General features: G+C 39.0%; 3 protein-coding genes and 1 long non-coding RNA gene across 5 annotated transcripts; 2 read left to right on the top strand and 2 right to left on the bottom strand.

Annotated features, from left to right (window-relative positions):
- Positions 1-569: 569 nt before the first annotated feature.
- Positions 570-3177, bottom strand: LOC5517567 (cyclin-D-binding Myb-like transcription factor 1). Its single transcript, XM_001637529.3, has 2 exons — positions 1633-3177; positions 570-1495 (listed from the first exon to the last, which is right to left on the bottom strand). The coding sequence occupies exons 1-2, from the start codon at positions 2971-2973 to the stop codon at positions 1172-1174; spliced, it is 1665 nt and encodes a 554-aa protein (XP_001637579.3). The 5' UTR covers positions 2974-3177; the 3' UTR covers positions 570-1171.
- An 835-nt stretch (positions 3178-4012) lies between these two features.
- Positions 4013-6083, top strand: LOC5517531. The gene is made up of 2 exons (XR_004289960.2): positions 4013-4470; positions 4586-6083. It is a non-coding gene; the product is annotated as an uncharacterized LOC5517531 (long non-coding RNA).
- A 1426-nt stretch (positions 6084-7509) lies between these two features.
- LOC5517532 (insulin receptor substrate 1-B) lies at positions 7510-17041 on the bottom strand. 2 transcript variants are annotated; one of them, XM_032362002.2, is made up of 10 exons: positions 16893-17041; positions 16652-16802; positions 15565-15859; positions 14433-14498; positions 13053-13341; positions 12193-12452; positions 11611-11751; positions 10748-10894; positions 10238-10332; positions 7510-9717 (listed from the first exon to the last, which is right to left on the bottom strand). In XM_032362002.2, the coding sequence occupies exons 2-10, from the start codon at positions 16697-16699 to the stop codon at positions 8524-8526; spliced, it is 2535 nt and encodes an 844-aa protein (XP_032217893.2). In that variant the 5' UTR covers positions 16700-16802; positions 16893-17041; the 3' UTR covers positions 7510-8523. The 2 variants fall into 2 exon arrangements, with proteins under 2 accessions (XP_032217893.2, XP_032217896.2); XM_032362005.2 differs by lacking the exon at positions 14433-14498.
- LOC125573814 (uncharacterized protein PF3D7_1120000-like) lies at positions 17015-18226 on the top strand. Its single transcript, XM_048734597.1, has 2 exons — positions 17015-17060; positions 17565-18226. The coding sequence occupies exons 1-2, from the start codon at positions 17015-17017 to the stop codon at positions 18224-18226; spliced, it is 708 nt and encodes a 235-aa protein (XP_048590554.1).
- The last annotated feature ends 2954 nt before the right edge of the window (positions 18227-21180 follow it).

The raw sequence follows: 21180 nt of genomic DNA, 5'->3' as shown, positions 1-21180 counted from the left end.
AAGCTTGGATATCGCTGACTAGATGCAGCTGTGTTTGACTTTGATGGGCTGTATAAAACTCAGAATAGGGGGGGAGGTATCTGTTTTCAGTGTTTTTTTGTAAATTCAGCTCAAAAATAGCCAGGAGTCAATGGGTTAATCAATTTTTTTTAATATTTATTTACAAACTAATGGTGTATAAATCTAGAGATTCAGGAAAATCAACAACATTACAAGGTTACAAAAATACCGTAAATTATTATTCAAGAATAGAAAGAAAAACTGCAGAAATGTTAGATAAAATATCTGTTCATCTGTCAAAATGGGAAATACTCTACTGGGGGTGGGTGGGGTGGGGTAATTTATTTTTCTTATTATACATGTTAGTTGTCACTTGTATTGTATGTATTTATGTTTCTATTAAAACAAAATAAAAGTTGAGAAATATAATTCTATAAATCTTACATTACCTAAAGTTAAAATTGAATTTAGAAGCTCAATAGCATTTCGCTTGATAGTGTTTTCGCACTTCACTATGTGCACTCTCACCTTTATGCAGTGCATTGCAGTTATTCTTATTAAGAAATGTGTTTTAGTTGTTATCATTTTTATTTTCTATTTGTTACATTTTTTCAATGGAATTGTAATTAACATTTAACGTCCAGGATCCCCACTGATATCGGCAATGCTGAAGGGGCCATCCTTGATAAAAATTGGTAATAATAATATAAATAATGATAATAATCATGCCATTGCACAAAAATGCATTGACCAATCAAAATGTACATTATGTGTACAACTACACTACTGCAAGAAGTGATTAAAACCTTAGTTCTCAATACTCAAAAACGCATTAACAGACAATAATGTTAGCTACCAACTGGCCCTGTTTATACAGCAATCTGCTAATCATTGTATGACCCTTACAAGGTAGTGAAATGCCAAAACATAAGCAAGGCAAAAATTATAAGATAAAGTTTTGAGCCAGTTAACCCTTGGCTAGAAAGCCAGGTCCTGAAAAATATTGAACAATACAGCACATAAGGCATTAAAAAGATGTACTAAAAAAACTCTGCATTTTTTGTCCAGAGCTGTTTTAACTGAATTGTGAAACAGTGAGTTGTGGACTCTTAAGTTCACCAATGAAGACTAAGACTTTCCCACTTGAATATAACCATAAGATAATATAACCTTACAATGAATTGGTAGCTTTCTCACAAACCTTAAAATGCTTGACCCTAAGACTTTCACCTTTGACATTATACAAGAAATCTAATAGCTCTTCAAAGTCCCTATCTTTGATGATGTCCTTTCCACAATATCTCATCTTAACTAACCACCATCTGTGTTGAAGGAACGCAGGTGACCGGGCATGCTGGAAGTCCTCTGCGATGGCGTGCCAATCAATGTCGCACTCTGTCGTAACAGAGCTGTAATAAACTTTGCTGATGAGCTCATAATCATCCTTCTCAGTCCATTTTAAAGGTTTGGAAGAAGCATCCTTCCAAAGTGTGCCCTGTTTAAAAATAAAAAAATATATTTTTTTACCCACTTTTTGGCAGCCAAAGGATGTGTATCTGCACCCTCTCCACCCCCATGTCCTTTTTGGTCTCTTTCAAGAAATTCTAGAGTTGTATCCCCAACTGTACTTACATTGAGCCACTTGGCTCGACATTGAGTTGGGTTCCTGGTCTTCACATACGATGCAACAGCATTCCAGTAAATCTGGTTATAGCATGGCTCTCCTTGAACTGTACCAGAAACAGCACGCACTCCCTCTATTAAGCAATCCACTTCCTCATCAGTCCAGTTCCCCTTGTTCCCTTCCAAAAGTTGGAATCTGTGGTCAACAGATTGCGCACTCCTCCCCATAATATCTCCTATTTTCCGCCAATCATTACCGTATATTCCATGAAGTCTTATCAATTCTTTTATTTCTTCCTCCGAGAATTGACCTTTGTAATTATCCTGATCATATATTCTACGAGCTCTCCTGTATACAAGGAACACTTCCCTGCATAAGCCTTTAGCAAGCTGCTTATAAAACCCAGTATTAGAGGCAAACTGCTTCCACCTTCGACCCTCTTCTTTATCTGCTTCTTTGTGCGCAAAAAGCAACACTGATGGATCACTGATACGATGCTGTTGTAAGTAATCTTCCATGTTTTGTCTTAGGAGTCTATCCTCAGATGGTGACCACTTTCCCTTTTTGATAAAAATCCCCTTGCTTTTTAGAGACATTATGTCATCTCTGCTGAGTTTCCAATTTGTATGAATCATATCATCTTGTTCGGTGCTTATATTTTGCGACATTCTTGGGGCTTTTGGCTTCTTATCTAAGACAGCCTTTACAGGACTTTCAGTTTTCGGCTCCCTTGCTTTTTCTTTGCCATCAGTTTTCTTGGCACCCTTACTTTCTCTCTTCTGTTCTTTAAGCTGTTTTTTTCTGCCCTTGATTAGCTTTTTGGCTTTAGAACTCTCATCATTGTAACTTTTCCCTTTAACAGACTCTGCAGATGGTTTGTGTGACTTTTTATTAGCAGGCGACTTTCTATTAGCATAGTCCTTGTTTTCAACCAAATTTTCCATAGTAACAACCCTTTTTGAGGTTTTCTGTGATTTTTTGTGTTTTCGCTTATTCTCTTTGGCATCTTCTTCTGCTGTGTATTTTACAGGGTCCAACTCACTGTGTTTACGTTTCCTTTTACTCTTGGACCCATTCTGGGCAGTTGAGGAGACCGAATTTTGACGTTTGTCCTTGTTCTGCTTAGTTTGATGACGACCTCTCTCACAATCCAAACTATTGTGTTTGTCTCTTTTCTTCTTTTCGGGAACAATATGAGTTCTCCCGTGACTTAGTTCTTTAGCTATCGAGGATACTTTGCTTTCTCTCTTTCCCGAGGCAGTCAATGAGGCTTTAAATTCTCGATAATCAAAGTTGAAATGCTTGGGACTTTTTTCAGTTTGAAAACTGCTTGTATGTTCATGTGGCATTTTCTTTGCTCGACTCTTGAAGCTAACTCGGTCCAGTTTCTACCAGCTGTCCAAAACAAGTTTCTTTATCTGTATAAAAAAACACAGGAAATACTGTCTTCTCACAATTTTCGTAGCAAAGTAGAAAACTATTACGAAATACACACGAGGACCGGGAAGCAATTTTCCACCGGCGTAGAGGAAGGGTAAGTCTGCAGGAAGTCAGCGGTTAATGTACATGTTCGGAACCGATCGTTCGACTCGTCGTCGGAAATCCTGACTGATAAAGGTAATTTCAAGATGGCGCTGAAATCGCGAGGCATCTACAAGACTAGTTTTACAACAAAATTACGCTCTTCAATTTCTCTGCATTTTAGTGGTAATATCCATGACAACACTCATTTCCAACGGGGATGGGGGGGGGGGGGATTAGCCGAGGGGGAGCGGCAAGTAACTCCGAGGAGGGGGGGGAGGGGGGTTGAATAACACATTGTCTCTCTTCATCGGACGGGGATCATCGTCGTATCTTTAAGGGTGTAAATTTGGAGCCTTGGGTATCTTTTAGAGGGGTGAAAATGAGAATGCCCAGATTTTTTACCTCGGTATCTTTTAGGGTGCTATTATAGCAATCGCTCATCTAACTTGTAGCTCATGAAAGAACGTTAACACGTGTCAATCGGTGTTTTTAGATCACTAACCAGCGAAAACATCACACAACCCACGGGACGATAATTGATAGCGAGCTTAACAATGATCTGTTTTTTTTTTTTGTCTGAGGTATCTTTTAGGGGGTAAATTCATGCCTAACCACGCCCGTATACGTATAATATCGGAGGTCCCCCCTCTCCCCACCCACCCCGGGACAGGCATGTTCTGTCCAGCCGTGCGCAGTTCACGGCATCCTGTTACAGGTTGTAACAAAGAAATACTCGCGAGGATTAGCTGCTTAGAAAAAATTTAATAATAAATATACACTAACACTATAAATGGAATACTGCTTCCAAAATAGAATAAAAAATAAACGGAACTTTAACATCATAGAAATGCCGATTTTTGTGCTGTGTGGTAGTTCTGGAATCTTTCGCAATGGTTATATGACCCAACTATTATTATAAGAAGAGTTGACCATGGAAATTACAGCTACAAGTAAAAGCCCTTCTAAATTTCCCAAGGAAGTGTTAACCCGTGCACCTCCCAATATAAACGGGTTCTTAAATGCTCGAGTCGTTTACATAATAAATAGCGATGACAATACCCACATTATAATGTTGCACTCTATTTTTATACCCGACGTTTTGTAATGCCTAATACACCGGAAGTCAATGTATCACACCTCTCAAAGCCGGAGAGTCAGTCGGGATTTCCGACTACGTACCGGTGATCGGTTCCGTTAAACCGCTGACTTCCCGCAGACTCACCCTTCCTCTACGCCGGTGGAAAATTGCTTCCCCACGACCAGTAAAACCGGCCACGTCCGCCATTTTGCCGTTCTACCCAGAAGGCAAGGCAAAAGTACAGGTAGCCCAAACGCTGTTGTTTGAATGGGAAGCTTGTAAAAAGTCACCTAGGTATTCTTGTTTAAATTCTTTGTAAAATAATCGTGATCTAGCTGCACTTTTCGTTCCTTTTACAGATATCATCAAGAAACGGCAAATTCCAAGGAAGAGAGAAGGAAGGAGACTTTGAAACCATACGGAGGCAACGGCACATGTAACACGTGAAATCTTTCTCCAATCCTCGCTAGACCGTGAAAATTGGAGCTTTCACGTTCAGAGGAAAAATACGTAAATTCACTTCTGGGTGACTCTTTGAATTTTCAACTGTGTTCTGCCGTTGCCCGTTGCCGTTGCAACAAAAACAACTAAATGTTCAGCGACATATCACATAGGTATTTTAAAAATTAGTCATATCCTTTTATAATACAAATTCTCACGCGTCAGCTATATTCACACATATCCAGATATCGGCTTCCCATTGTGTAGAAAGCACCTTCGCGGCAAAATCAAAAGCGCTGGCCAATCAACGCGCGCGCTGTTTTCGTTCAGCCAATCAGCGCTCGAACTGTCACAATGCTGGCTGAAGCGGGTGATTTTGAGCTTGTGTTTTGAAAACAGAGCAAACAAGCCCGAACTTGGAAGTAGTCGGCGAGGCGAAGAAGTCAATAAAAATGCCTGCTACAATTCAAACTACCCCCTCTCAGTTCAACAAAGAAACGGAACATCTACAAAGAATTGCCTGGGCACCAAAAAAGAAAAAGCCCTTCCAGCGAAGGATTTCTGTTCTACGAGAAGACGCGAGAATTCATTCACAATGTCGAAAGCGGTTGGACTTCTCTTCAATTGAAGTCGAGGAAGAACCAACACAAGAGGACGGCGAGGACTTTGAGCCTTTGCCAGGAGTCCAGTTGACTGGGTTTCCTAGTGGAGCTTCTAGTAATGTCGTCCCAAATACTCCGAACCTGAAACCTTTGCAAATAGGTGAAGTTCCCGCTAAAAGTCAAGAGTTGCTATTCGATGCAGCGCCGACGAAAAAAGCGGCTCCTTTGCCGACTCGTAACCCAAAATTACCGGTGAAACGAAAGCTGACACTGAGCTCATTCAGATAAATTTGTTAGTCTGTGGACAGACAAATTGTCCTTCATTCACAATTTCTACGAACTGGCAAGTTCTTGAAATCTTTGCATCTTCAAATCTTCCGAATTATTTACGCGAGCGGGTGGCTTCGTTCCTCTTCTTCATATCGCTGCTTCTCTTCAGAAAGCCCATTCTTTAGGCCTATTAAAGACTTATAATTGCTATTATCAAGCGAGTTTAAAGGTTTAAATGTATGGTTAATTATGTATAAAGAACTACATCTGGCATGTAGTAAGGATCTAAATTCATTCAAAAAAAAAATATTGCGAAAATTATTCTGTGCTTGGAATGGACGCTGGAACGAATGGAATGCAACGGATAGGCGAATCTGCCGATACAGTAAAAAAAAAGAAGCAATGACATTCTATAAGTCACTCTATTTTCTTATTGATGGAGATGACGTTTTCCTGCTGAGTCAGTTAACGACAGTTCAGCATTTATTGTATAAAATATTGCCTTGAAATATAAGAATATATTCAAAATAAATGTGATTATGAAGGGTGATTTTATTTTTTTAGAACTTTGAACAGTCCACCGCCAAAAATCGTGTAACAAAATAAGTTTCATAGTTTTACATGGCTTTAGGGTATGGCTTTCGATACATGTTGAAATTAAGTCGATACTGTTTGCACTGTCGTGTAAAACATTTTTCAAAGAAAGTAAATTTATACAGGGAATGTAAGAGTTGAAATTGACATTTAAAATCTTAAAGAAAAGAGAGTGTTTACAATAAAAGCGTGAAACACTAAATGAAATTCGTACTATTTTGTAGAACTTTGTACTATTTAGAAAAAATAGTCGAAGAGTGAAGGCGGTGTAGATTTCAAGCTCTCAGTGAACGAATGTATGATGAATTGTTGAAATCTACTTCACCTTCACTCTTCGACTATTTTTACTAATTTCAGTAAATAGTACTAAATTCTACAAAATAGTACTAAATATTGTTTAGTGTTTTACACTTTTATTGCAAGCACTCTATTTGGAGAATTAAAATTTATTTTTAACAGTTTCCAAAAGATTTTCAAATGAAACTACACATTACTACTGTAATCTTTACCTCTAAAAAGACACCAAAACTAAAGCAGCAGGCTTTTAACTTTTCTGGTGTGTTAACAAGATTTTTAATTATCTTATAGATGAAAGTCTAAGAGATGTTGGATTTGCTTGGCCCACAAAAAGTTGTAAGAAGATGCTAAAATAATCTGAACACTTCTAATATTGCAAAAAGCTAGATTATTGGGAATTGTTAGACGTATGCTTAAAAAATGTGATAGGATTGTAAAAGGCATATAAGATGTCGGTAAGACCTCTTCTACTGTATGGAGCTGTACCATGCCAACACAAGTTTTAAATTAGAACAAGTGCAAAATAAATTCTGGCTGTTATGCTATTGGTCAATGCCAAAATAGTTCTGATGACTATAGTCTTTACTACATACAAACGAGAATGTGAAATAACAGACTCGCCACACAGACAAGTGAGCTGATAGAAACACACAGGAAAAAAAGGTCTGCTAGCAGGTTACTGGAACACTCTAGAAAAAAGAATTCTAATTCCACAGGCATCTCTGTTGTATAAGATCATAAACAACCATGTTGGCATCCAGATTGGAGGTCATTGTTGAGGCAAATATTGAAGTACCACCAAGTTAAGTCAAATGTTTTAATGCCTCCCCCAGTATGTCGACGCTGGTAACAGAAATGTTGTGTTATATAAATAATGGTTCCCTGCTAGCAGAGGCATCTTTTCAGTGATGAAAATCCTATTCCCTGACAAGAACTAGTTTAATTTGGTTTTATGCTTTATCCAATAATGCTTTGCAGTCCATTACTTGCATTATTCTAGCAATGGATATTGTGGCTTTAGATGTTCTAGGCCCCTATAGAAGTAAATAGGTTAAATCAAGGTCTAAAGTGATAAGAAATACTTGAGATAATATATTTTACTCTCCCAGTTAATAATTCATGGATTACTCAAATATATATACATATACTTCATGTAAAAAATTATGTGAAAGGAATTTTGGAAATGTAAGAAAGATTTTCATAAATGTTTGATAAGAGTAATTGGTAAAAATAAAATTGACATATGGCAGCAAATTCAAATATTCACTGTGGTTACTGATTAGCCTCTTACTTATTGAAAACAGATTGGTTTATCTATGTCAATTCCCATGCTGGTCAATCAAAAACAAAAAATGTAAAATTTCATTCAATTTTATGTATAAAGTGCCTGGTCCGCTTGCTACATACCTATCCACTCAAAATGGTGAAAAAAATGGTAAAATATCAAGGCATATCTATATGGAATATTCAAAAGATGGCAAGTGATATCAAACAAAAAAAATCCAAAATACAGAAAAGTGAAAAACACCCCCCTACAAAAGCCCTTGTGAAACCTGACCTAGTAGTGGGTTTTTTTTTGCCTACCTGGTAGACTCATATTCTCCCTGTCAGAACTGCACAGTTTCACTAAATGTTTACTGGGAAATTCCACTGACCTGGTGAAAAATTTGCCAAACAGTTGAGTTTTTTTCGAAAAACCTGCCAGGAAATAGCAAGATGCAATCCCCCCTATTGGATGTACTGGATCTACTATTGCCTATTGTGCAACCATCATTAAATAAAGGCACTTCTATCTATCTATCCATCTATCTTTAGAGGCATATCTATCTATCCATAATCAAATAAAGGCCAGTGGTCTACTGCAAATTTCAACATTTTGGGAACTTTTGTCAAAAATTTCCAACCGATTCTGGCCAATTAAAACTCATGGAATTACATTTGGTGCTTATTCATGGGTCAGCACCTTATTACAGAGATTTGTTGTGATTGCAAGCAATTCCAGTGCTGGCAAATGGTTGGAAAAATCATATGCGGTAGTTCACAGAATATTGAGAAATGTAGTTAGGGAGTACTAAAACAGGGGAATATTTTGTTTAAGACTTTGGCTTTTCCTTTTCTAGTCTTGCCTGCCTAAGTCCCTGTGACTTGGTAAAGTCTATCTCTGAATAAGCACTGGATGCTGGTGCTGACTTAGGGCTGAGGTCACTGTGATGCTTATGTAGTCTTGAGGAACTGAGATCTATTCTAGGTGGCCTAGCTTTAGGAGAAGAGTCACCTCTGTGGGACAAATCAAGTGAGATATAGTTTAAAGATTTATCATTCCCTTCTTTTTTCTTCTCATCTTGGGATTTATTTCGCTGACTGAAATCCAAAAATAACAAGCCAGCTTCCTCATCTGATAAACCTTTTGCAGGTTCACTTTCCCGGCGCCTTGGTGAAGCCCTTTGAGGTCTTGGAATCACTCCAGTTGACCGTCTTGAAGGAGCAATCGGTTTATGCCGGCCTGGACTTCTAGAAGCAATATTCATATACTCAGGTTCCTCATGTGCTTTAGATAACTTTAAGATTCCATCAGATGATACGTTTTCATATGAATGCTTTTTCTGCTTGCCAGATTTTTTAGTAGTCTCAGGACTTGCTGAGACAGGACAGAAGTTCACGTAGTTCGGTCCTTCACTAGAACCAGTATCACTGGCACTACCAGCAGGTTTAACATTCATGTAATCACTAGTATCCAATCGACATAGGGTACTATTTGATTCTCCAGGCTTGAAATTCATATAGGACGGTTCCTCCGAATCAGTCTTTAAAGACCCAATATTCATATAGGGTGATTCTTGTTCAAAGCCACTATTCTTTACAGTATTTTCATGGTTTTGGATATCACCTTCATGCTTTTCAATCATGCTACCAGGTTTAAAGTTGACATAAGAGTGACCTATACTCAGTGGAGACATTGTCACATAGTCCTGGTGTTGAGATCTGGGGGATCCATTCGATTTTGGAACTGGGATGCTTTGACTTCCCTTAAAATTCACTAACTCACGAACGTCAGCTCTTACATCACTAACAGAGGTGCGTTTCTGTTTGGGTGATGACTTGAGGGTGTCAGAAAGCTGTGGCTGTCGTTTTGCTCCTTCTTCTTCCTTAATAATGGTGTCTATGTTACCAGACATGTCTTCATAACCAGTCCTTCCGCGCTGCGTCAGAACTTTCTTGTCTGGAGTCCCTTCAGCTGTTGTTACTTCTGGTTTGTTCTCACTTGGAGTATCTTGATGTTCATCTCTCTGGTACATACAACAAAGCTCATGGTTAACAACGTTATCGTGATCATGGCAAATACAATTTGGAATACTAAGCACCCCAGGCGCATACCCTACCCAGGATTGGCTGAGGGAGGTGCGCAGTAATATGAATCATATGGAAAAATCATATTATTTAAAGATTCAATAATAAGAAATGACCCACTTTTTAGCCGCCTGTGTGCTCGCCTGCACTCTCAAGATAATCTATCATGGAAACTAGGAGATGATCTTTTAAGAGTGATGCTGGCAATCACAAGATGATTGGTACACACCATCAAGCCCATAGCCAGGATTTTGAGCAAGGAGGTAGTTTACCCATTTAGTGGACCATTTTCTCTTTGTTAGCTCATCCTAGATCATTCAATTTTCCTCCATTAGGGCGGACCTTCTAGTCAAGTGGATGGGTTAGGGGAGGTCCTCCAAACACCCTCTGTCTATAGGCCTGTCAATTGGTCATTCATCATAATAGCTATCATATAACCCCCATATAACCCTCACTGACCTTTTGCATCTCCTGGTTGACACTTTCCATGACAATGCATTCACTCTTGGTTGTGTCCTCTACTTTCTCAATTTGTATAACTTCAGCAGCTTCAGCTGCAAATACATCAAAAAAAATCACAGACATTAAAACAGATCCTTATCAGATGTGCCACGTACGGTCTTCCATCCCTCCTCACTGCATGGACTGTTTGTCTGTTAACTTTTTTTATGTCTATCTAAGGAACAACTTTTAATGTGACAAAACAGGTTAAGCTTCATAGTGAAATATAATAGTCCCATATTGAGCCTCCTAGGAAACTCGAAATTTGTTTAAATTATTATGTCAAGGTTATCAGCATATCAAGCAAATCCAAGTGAAATGGATTCCACTTAACAAAATGATTGAGTACTATAACCAACAGTTTTTTGTGTTGTTTCATGCAGACACAGTCCCTTTGAACACCATCAATTAAAAGAGCAAGGCTAGACATATCTTTGAATGACATATTTTTGTTGCCTCACACTTTACCTATATCTGGGTTATCAGGAGAAGCTGTCTTGACTTGTGTGTCCCAACTGATCCCCGAACTGTATCCCGAGGAACTGGAAGAGTTGGACATGGTCCGGACGGGCTCTATCGGCTCAAAATCTATCTCTTTCACAGAGTTAGGGCTCCCTGACAGACAAAGTGTAGTATGAGATGAAATTTGCAAGTGGAGGGACCATAAGCCGCTAGTACATGGTGATGCAACACAAACATGTTAACACAACACACGTGTACATGGTAAGGCAACACATACATGGTAACACAACACACATGCAGATGGTAACACAACACACATGTACATGGTAACACAACACACATATACATGGTAACACAACACACATGTACATGGTAAGGCAACAGACATGTACATGGTAACACAACACACATGTATATGGTGGTAACACAACACACATGCAGATGGTACCACAATGCACATGGTAACGCAACACACATATACATGGTAACACAACACACATGTATATGATAACACAACACACATGTATATGGTAACACAACACACGTGTATATGGTATCACAACACACATGTATATGGTATCACAACACACATGTACATGGTACCACAATACCCATGCACATGGTAACACAACACACATATACATGGTAACACAAAACCTTATCTTTTCATACCACAAATGTGAAAAGTTTGTAGGGGGAACTTTGACATAAAGGAAATTTGCAAATTCAGTTATGGAAGTTTGGGAAATAATAAAAAAATTTGAAGCATTCTCCCAAATCGACGCTCAACCTCAACCTGCAACCCCCCCCCCCCCCCCCCAAACATAGCAGCCCTCCCCCTCCCATTTAAATAATGACCCTTTCCTTACCTAGACTTGGCAACTCAACCCCACTAAGCATCCGCGAGAAGTCAGCTGACTGGGCACGCATCAACAGGCTCCCATGTCCAGGTTCGACCGAGAGAGACCGGGACTGAATACGACGTCCCTTAGGTATGGAATGTGCCATGTCTTAACACAATGCAAAAACGTGTTATCAAAAGGAGGGAGTTAGAGAGGCATGCTGGGCTAGAGTAATGCCACAATTTGAACAAGAAACTCTTCCTGGAAAACAAGATTAGTCGACCACTGAAACTGGTATTTCACTAGCAAAGGAGTAGAAAAAAACAAAATCAAGCTCGCATGAGCATGTGAATCATGGTGTAGTAAACTCAAGCAAAGCCTCGTTGGAGCTATAAGCATCATACTGTTGCATTTTCTTTATTGTCATCCCTTCTTTTCAAGTGAAAATAATCCTTTAAGATGTCCCCATCAAAAACCTTAAAACTCCTTCTTCTTAACAAAAAAGTCTAAAATATAGTATTTCCTCCCTAACTTAATTAAGGTAAGGCCTTGAGTTGTCATTTGCCATCCCATTACACTCCAAACAAATCTAATTGCAAACAATCATACCATCAGATTTTTTCTTGCTGCCAGACAAAATTCGTGTTATCACAGCAGGCTTGGTTGCTTTGGGGCTGTCACTTTCAGAGGGATGTCTATCACGTGATGCCGAGCCCATGCGTGCCCTTGGAAGGGTGGGAGAGTCGGGTGAAGTGTCAGACCATGTTCGAGGGGGAGTGGAGAAGAGAAGTGATGTTGGCCTTGGCTTTATTGTAGAAGCCTGGGGACGAGCTCTGGTTTGCTCAAAGCCTGACATTGAATGCATTGATCTGAAATATTCAAAACACAAGAACTATAATAAATTAAATAAGGAAAGCACCAATAAAAACAAAAATATATATTTTTTTTGATGCACCTCTTGAAATGAGTGAGTGAACCACAGTCATGAGAACATTGCTAAAGAAGTGCATTGTTGAAGATTGAAAACCAGCCCATCAAATTTAAAATGGTTTGCAGGCCCGTAGCCAGGATTTTGAGTGGAGGGTTTGTTCACCCATTAAGTGGACCATTTTCTTTTACGTAGCTTGCAGTGGTACTCAATTTTCCTTCATCAGGGTGGACCTTCAGGTTGTGTGAGGTGGTTCTTCTGAATCCCCTGTAACTCCCTGGCTACGGGCCTGGTTTGTCCCTATGCATATGGACATCGAGATTTGCATCACATGGCAGAAAAAACCTAAACAAGGGCTTATCTATGTTTTGAAGACCACACAAAGTGCGTAACAGCTAATTAAGAGAGGATTTGCAGTTTTGAAATACAATGCAGCCTGACTTCTTACTGTGCTTGCTTATGGGTACACAAGTAACAGAATGAGAAGATTTCCATGCACATAAAAAAACTAGTCCCCTTGACAGTAGGCAATTATACCTACCCCAAAATCGCTTCATGCATGTTCTGAGCCAGAAGCGGATCTTCAACTTGAACCCATATCTCCCCTGCACCTGTGGCTGCTGACCGGCCAAGCTCCATGTAGAAAAAGCAGTCTGTGTGTCCACAGCGTCTGATGCAATTCAGCTGCAGCTCTGTCACAGGGTTGCCAGGGGCTTTACTGATCAGCTGAATGGCTTCATTTGTCAGCTGTAACTTGCAAGATCCGGCCAGGTTCTTACTGGTACCTAGGCCCCGAGGCTTTATGACAATGTTCCATTCGGGCTGAAGAACTAAATAAAAACTTAATTTAGAAGGTGGAATTATCAGGAGTATAGAGTTGTTTGAATAGAAAGGATGGACAGACTCCAGTGTTAGCAACTTTATTCTAGTCAGAATAGACTAGTATAGACTAGTATATGATGTAATAGACAAAATCTGTTTAGTATAAACAGATAGGAACCATTGGTTATATGGCCCTAAAAAGGTGTGAAACAAGGGTTTGTGTTGTATTAATTGGAAAAGTATAATATTTGATGAACCTTAAAAAGAAGTGGCCCCTTTTGGTATATGATGGAGGGTGTATTTGCACCCTGCAGACCACCTATGTTCAACTTGTTCATTTGTAAGAGTTTATGATAATCTCTCAGTTTTGTTTTTAGGTTGTTTGTTGCATGTCTTACGAAATGTTTTAAAAATGTTTTTTGGAGGGTTTGTGATTGCTGATAATATGATGTTGATGATATGAAAATTACAGTGACGATGATGATTATTATGGTGGTGGTGATGACAATGATAATCATGATAGTGATGATGATAGTAGTGTTGAGGATAATGATGGTAGTGGTGTTTATGATGACAATGATAGTGATGATGATGATTGTAGTGTTGAGTTAAAGTTATAATGGTGAGGCTGTTTCTGATCACTGTGATTACCATTGTTATGATGGTGATGATAATGGTGAATGCTGATGATAAGTGTGGTGGTGATGTATTTATAAAAATAAAGCAAAATTGACAAACACAAATATAGCAAGGTATATGTCTGCCTTGCCTAGAACAAACTGGTTAGTAACTGGTTAGTTCATATTACTAATAACATATAACTCATTATAAAATAACAATTAATTTAGCAATGATTATATAAAGGACTTCATACATTTTATAGAACAAGATGCTTGTCTCTTTCAGCTTACTATCTTACGGCACATAAAGGCAATTTAAAACAATCACATGACTTTAATTTATAAGCTTATATAAACAATAAAAATAAAAAAGGAAAAGAAAAGGAATATCTATAAGGATTATTACTTTTATTTTTATCTCAAAACAATTTTAAGGCAGCAAATCATAAAAATGAGAGAAAACATCTAATGTTACTTGCCACTGCGCAGTTTACGATTCATCCACGGACTGGCATGGATTGATATTTTCTCAACACAAAGGAGATCTAAAGAAAGTTGTATTCAGATATACATGAATAGGACGTTAAAATGGGATTATTGATACAGACATGCATATCAATACCTATTGGGTATCATAAAAAACAATCAAGCAGATAATAATAATAAAAAAAGTTATATCATAAAAGGTATATTATTAAAAAGATGAATTAAAAAAGAAGTTAAAAAAAGCAAGAAAACGAACAAACAGTTACTATGTTATTAAGAGTTTTTTTTTTCTTTGCAAGCTTAATTTATTAAGAGTCAGATGCTATCTCTTTTTTCCGTTAATGCATGTTCGAAGATCCGGCGCTTTTGTTTTTGTTTTTTTTCGGATGTGAAAAAAAACAACGCCCCTAAATCGCTCTTGTGTTGCGGTAGAGATCCTCAGAAGCGCCCTCTCTCCGAGCTATATATATATATATATATTTTTTCTCGCAATTCAGAATTTCGTGATGAAGCGGCAACTTTGTGACTCCCACAGATACATTAACGTGCACTTGAATGGGTTCTCAGCTACCGCGAAATGGCTTCCAGAATGAAATGCGACACTATATGAAAATCCATTAGAAGTTAAAAACACGCTTTTTAATCATCTCAAGGTACAGATTACCGAAGTTGGCATAAAGATTTTACAAAATACCTCATAAGGCTATGAAAATAATAAGTGGTTCCGACCCGACTATCAATACTTCTTATATTTTTGGACTTTTAAATCACCGACCCAACAATATTCATATGTAGATTGATGTTTTAACAAATTCGATATTAAAATCTAACAGATCTATGAAATAAAGTGATTAAACACTAGCAGGTCAAATTCGTATAAAAATGGGACCAATGTGAGAAAAAAAATGCTCTACAAAGCGAAACAACAAGCGACGATTATGCTTATTTTAGCCACCCACTTAGAGCAATACGTCCTTTTTTTTCATCTGCCCTAATCAACTGCAAACAATTAACCCTAGATTTATAATAAATAATAATATGTTTTTTTTTAATTAACATTTGACATAAGAAGTTATACAATGACAATTTAAAAAAAAAACGGATATCCAAGAAAGATTCGCCTACCTCTCTCCGGCGCAGCTTCGTTTTTTTCTTTCTCGTCGAGAAGCGCGTCCATCCATTGAGTCAGTTCGTGGTGTGATTCGGCTATCAGCCCAAACACGTCCTCGCGCGTGTATAGGACGAACACAAACTTGTGCTTAGTGTCATCTTTTTGAGCGATGCTAAAACAACTTGACAATTCAATGACACGCTTTGGTGGGCTATGCGCGCGAAATTTCTTGTCGTTCTCGTAGTATTCCAATCTTGCCTTGCCTGTAGGAGATATTGGTCGAAGGACGAAATATCTTTTTTTCAAGTTCTAGAAGAAAAATAATATTGTTTTGTCTTTTAATTTAGATTTAAAAAATAGAAAAGAATATCCGGAAACAATTTATGATGGAAGTTAATCAACTACGTATTACTGTCAACATCGCTAAGATACGCTACAAATCGGGATAAATAATAATGATTGCACAATTTCACATTTTAACACGTTCCCTACAGCGATGATGAACACGTAATAAGAAATTCGTGAATAATAAGGAAAAAAATGTTCGCAAATCATTATCTAAACAATTTATTGACAATAGTTGACCTGCAAGGAGGGAAACCTTTACAAAAAGCGTGTGTAAGTGGACAAGCACACTTTAAAAAGTCGTGTGCACACATTACACAAACTTAAATTGCACGATTTTTATCCGTGCTAAACCAGAGAAGTATGCGTAAGCATTACGCGATATTGTTGAAGTGTTGAGCCTAGCGAACACATTTCAAAAATAGAAGGATTATTTAAGATTACGAATGAATAGATTGCTTTTTAGTTGCAATAAGCGATTGACTTCTATGCAAACAACACCACGCAAAAACAACATTAGATCTGTTATAACTCGTAGCTTAAAAGAAGCTACTGCAGAAAATAAAGAATAATCATGAAAGGGATGCAGTTTTATTCGAGAGAACCGAGCATCATTTGATAAACATCACATTAGGAGGAGAGTGAATAATTTTGAGTTAATTTGATATGAAGTTCACGCTTCGGAGATTTCATCAATCTCCATGAGGAAAACGATCAATTACCAAAAATCATAACCAAACACTCAATATTTCTTACCTTTAACCGTTTCAAATACCCCTGTTTCCTTATCCATGGATCTCCCATTCTTCTAACAACTTTGCAACCCGCCTCAGGCCAAAAAGGCCGTTTGTAAACCCTCAAATCAGGATTACATCTGCTTTGATGTAGAGTGTTATTTCCTGACAATCTAAAAGGCAAAATACAAGTCTCCTTTGCTCTTGATTTGCAACGTAATTATACCCTAAAATTCGTACGAGACAGGGTGGTTCTACTGCACCTTGCTTTGCAAACCAATATATCCTGCTGTTATTGCTTTGCTGGGAGGGTGAAGGGCAAATTAGGAACGTCTCCTTCCGTTCCCGACGGTTCATTTGTAATCACAATAATAGCTCGTCAAAAATGGCGCACGGGGGACTAGGACTAGGCACCATGGAGCGTTCTCACGGTAGACCCGACCATTTGATATTTGTAAAAAGGGAGGGGTGGTCCACCATACATATAGAAGACAGTCAACACTACAAGTACCACGGCCAAGGGATGGGACTATGTGACAAATGGTGGATATGGTGGAAATGGTGGATATGGTGAAAAGTTAGGGGGTGGGGTGGTCTTTCATACAAAGCAGACAGTCAACACTGCGAGTACCATGGCCAAGGCATAGGGCTATGTGGCAAATGGTGGATATGGTGAAAAGAAAGGGCACCAGGTGCATTGCCTTTCGGGACGAGGAAGAGTCCAGTGTCAACAACAAAGCCGAGAAGCAACATGTCAGCTCAATGGAAATGTGTGGGGGGAAAAAACAGAGCTAACACCAAGCACAGCAGTGCAAGCTCTGAAGGAGTGTGATACTGATGTTCCCCAGTATCTTCACGCTAGAGAAATGTTGCATTATAAAATCTACAAGCTGCGAATGCCAGAAAAGCGCAAGTGGTAAGTACAACATGTCCAGCATGGGCAAGAGAGGCTATCTACTGTCACGACGACAGACACGTCGACCTAAACTACACAGACGTCGACCTAGACTACACAGACGTCGACCTAGACTACACAGACGTCGACCTAGACTACACAGACGTCGACCTAGACTACACGGACGTCGACCTAGACTACACGGACGTCGACCTAGATTACACGGACGTCGACCTAGACTACACGGACGTCGACCTAGACTACACGGACGTCGACCTAGACTACACGGACGTCGACCTAGACTACACGGACGTCGACCTAGACTACACAGACGTCGACCTAGACTACAAAGACGTCGACCTAGACTACACGGACGTCGAACTAGATTACACGGACGTCGACCTAGACTACACGGACGTCGACCTAGACTACACGGACGTCGACCTAGATTACACGGACGTCGACCTAGACTACACGGACGTCGACCTAGACTACACGGACGTCGACCTAGACTACACGGACGTCGACCTAGACTACACGGACGTCGACCTAGACTACACAGACGTCGACCTAGACTACAAAGACGTCGACCTAGATTACACGGACGTCGAACTAGATTACACGGACGTCGACCTAGACTACACGGACGTCGACCTAGATCAAATGGTTAGGGCGCGTTATTTACTCGTGATTCCGGAATGAAAGAAAAAAGAGAAAATGCGCGCGATCGTTTATCCCGCGCTCCCATTCCGGAATGGAATGAAGGCCATTCCACCCATTCTACTACCTGTTGAAAATTAAAGGGACCAGCTTTACCCTTATTTCCCCCCCCCCCCCCCCCCCCCCGGCCTGGGAAAGGGGGGTTGGGCTTGGTAGATCCACTTAACAGAATTCAAAAGACTTATCTGGAAGGACGGAATACAGGAGAAATTGAAAGAGATTTTAGTTTCTAATGATATGCAACAAAAACTAAGCGACGCACTTAAAAACAATAGCACAGAGACAATGACCGCTCAATTTACGCAAGCGCTTAAAGAGGCATGCGAGGCGGCGGGCATGAAATATCAAAACACAAAAACGGTAAACAATCAGAACAACAAACCATGGTTTGACGAGGAATATAAAACAGAAAAAGAAAACATACGCTCGCTTGGACACCGAATCTCGAAAGAAACAAACAATAATTCTTTAAGAGATGCTCTGAATCGGAAAAGGAGAATCTTTAAAAATACGTGCAAAAGAAAAAAAGAAAATCATTACGCGAACATAATCAATAATATCGACTTTAGAAATTCTAAGTCTTTATGGAGACAGTTGAAAAACTGTTTCCACATCGGTAAGTCAACAAAAGCGTCCCCAATTGAGACTGAAAATGCGGGGAAATTTTTTTAACACTTTTGAATGCAACAAATGAAGCACAGCCCAAGCAAAACGGAGGAATAGATAATGGGAACTATCGGGAGGGGCCCCTGGACTACAGAATAAGCGAGGAAGAAATTATAAAAGCCATAGAAAAACTAAAATCTGGGAAGGCACCAGGCGCGGACAACATATTGAACGAATTTCTAAAGTGCAGCAAAACCATCTTGAAAAGTTATCTCGGTAACCTTTTCAACAAAATATTAAACTCTGGGGTTTACCCTACAATGTGGAGTTACGGTTTAATAGTCCCGATTCATAAGAAGGAAGATCCATCGAAACCTGAAAACTACAGGGGCGTAACACTTTTGTCAACGTTAGGCAAAGTTTTTATGTCAATCATGAACAAAAGATTATACAATCACCTAACGGAGAAGGGCATTTTGAAAACAGAACAATGTGGTTTTAGGAAAGAGCAAGGAACAATAGACAGCATTTTCGCTCTAAAGTCACTAATTGACAAGCATGTCAAAGCAAAACCAAAAAAAAAAAACAATTTCCTGTTTGCGTGCTACGTGGACTTTAGTAAAGCGTTCGACTGCGTCCCTAGGGCGAAACTATTTGAAAAACTGAAAGCAGTAGGTGTTACTGGGCGTTTCCTCGAAATATGGGGAGCGGACTGCAAGGGAAAGTTAGAAAAAGATCCAATAGAAATGGTCCACACCAAGTTTCTAAAATGGCTTCTCGGCGTAAACCGATACTGTAGCTCGAACGCGTGTAGGGCTGAATTAGGACGATTCCCTCTCAAAACAAAAGCAAAGTGTAGAGCGATCGAAATTTGGCTTAAACTTTCAAACAACAATAGGAATAACGAAAAACTCTCCCGCAAAGCATTCGCTGCCATATCTAATTATGAAAACAAGAACTTTTGGCATAGAAAAATTAAACAAATACTAGACCTTGCTGGTAGGAGCGATATTTGGCTGACTGACACAAACACTCCCGAAGCAACTTACAGTTTTCTTCAACAAAGGCTTTATGCGTTGAACAACAGAAATGGCTTAGCTCTATTCAAAATGACAACAGAAAAGACCAAGCGCAAAAGAACAAATTGCGTACGCTCAGAAAGTTTAAACTGTCCCACAATTTAGAAGATTATCTAACGCACGTAAAAAATATTGACCATAGGATTGCCCTTACTAAATTCAGGATAAGCAATCATAAGCTAGCAATTAATACTGGAAGGTATGAAAAGCCATATAAAAAACCTAACGAAAGAAAATGCTTAGTATGCCGGACAGGTAAAGTGGAGGATGAAGAACATTTTCTGTTAGAATGTCCGGCCTATAAAAATGATCGGGATAATTTACTGGAATTCCTTAAAACGCACGCAGGGATCAATGTTAGACACCATGCCAACAAATAAAATAATTTCGTCAGAATTATGGGATTGAGCCGGAATGAAAAAGTGAATCGGCGCTTAGCGAAACATATTTTTGAATTTATGAAGGCAAGAAATGTGAAGCTTGATGACAACGTACGGTGACGTCACCTAATCATCCGAAACAAGAAAAAAATGCAAAAGGCAAAGTAAGAAAAACATATTATTTGTGTATTTGCGCCGATGTAAATGTTTTATAAGGTGCCATGAATAAAATATCTATCTATCTATCCACTTTCTTGGACTTTGCACCACCCCTCCCCCCCCCAAGAAATCCTGGGTACGGGTCTGATTGATGACAGAGATTGTAGTTTCTATTATGATATCCTCGTAAGGACATATGTCACGAAAGTATCGATAATGGCTGAGAAACAAGCACCTTTTACTGCAAGACTAAGAGACGTGCCTGTTTCAGTTGTTGGTTACCCTACATTTGTTTTTGTTTTTTGTAAAAAAAAAGAGAAAATAAAGTCACGTGAATTTCAAATTTGCGAATTAAAGTCTCTTCCAAACACAATTTTAGACTCGAAATTAAAGACTCGCAAAAAGTGCTGAGAAAATTTTTGCGAAATTTGGGACACGCAAAAATAAAGAAGAATAAGGTATCCCTAGTATGTCAATCTTGTTTTTAGCCAAATCCGATAATAAACGTCCCGTCGGGAAACTGCAATGGCATGAAAATCCCTTTTTTTTTCTTTCGGTGGTGTTCAGAATTTCATCAGAAAACTCTCCCCTCCCCCCGGTCCACTTTTTGTATTGCGCACCCACTCAAGAAAAATCCTGGGTACGGGCCTGCTTTATATATTGGGTCGATTATGGGGATCGTTTCAGTTCCTAAGTGTCCTGGGATCATTTC

The sequence above is a fragment of the Nematostella vectensis genome, chromosome 11, assembly GCF_932526225.1.
Source record: "Nematostella vectensis chromosome 11, jaNemVect1.1, whole genome shotgun sequence".
In the NCBI taxonomy this organism is placed as follows: domain Eukaryota; kingdom Metazoa; phylum Cnidaria; class Anthozoa; order Actiniaria; family Edwardsiidae; genus Nematostella; species Nematostella vectensis.
The sequence above is the reverse complement of the archived record's forward strand: the minus strand, read 5'-3'. Positions and strand labels throughout refer to the sequence as shown.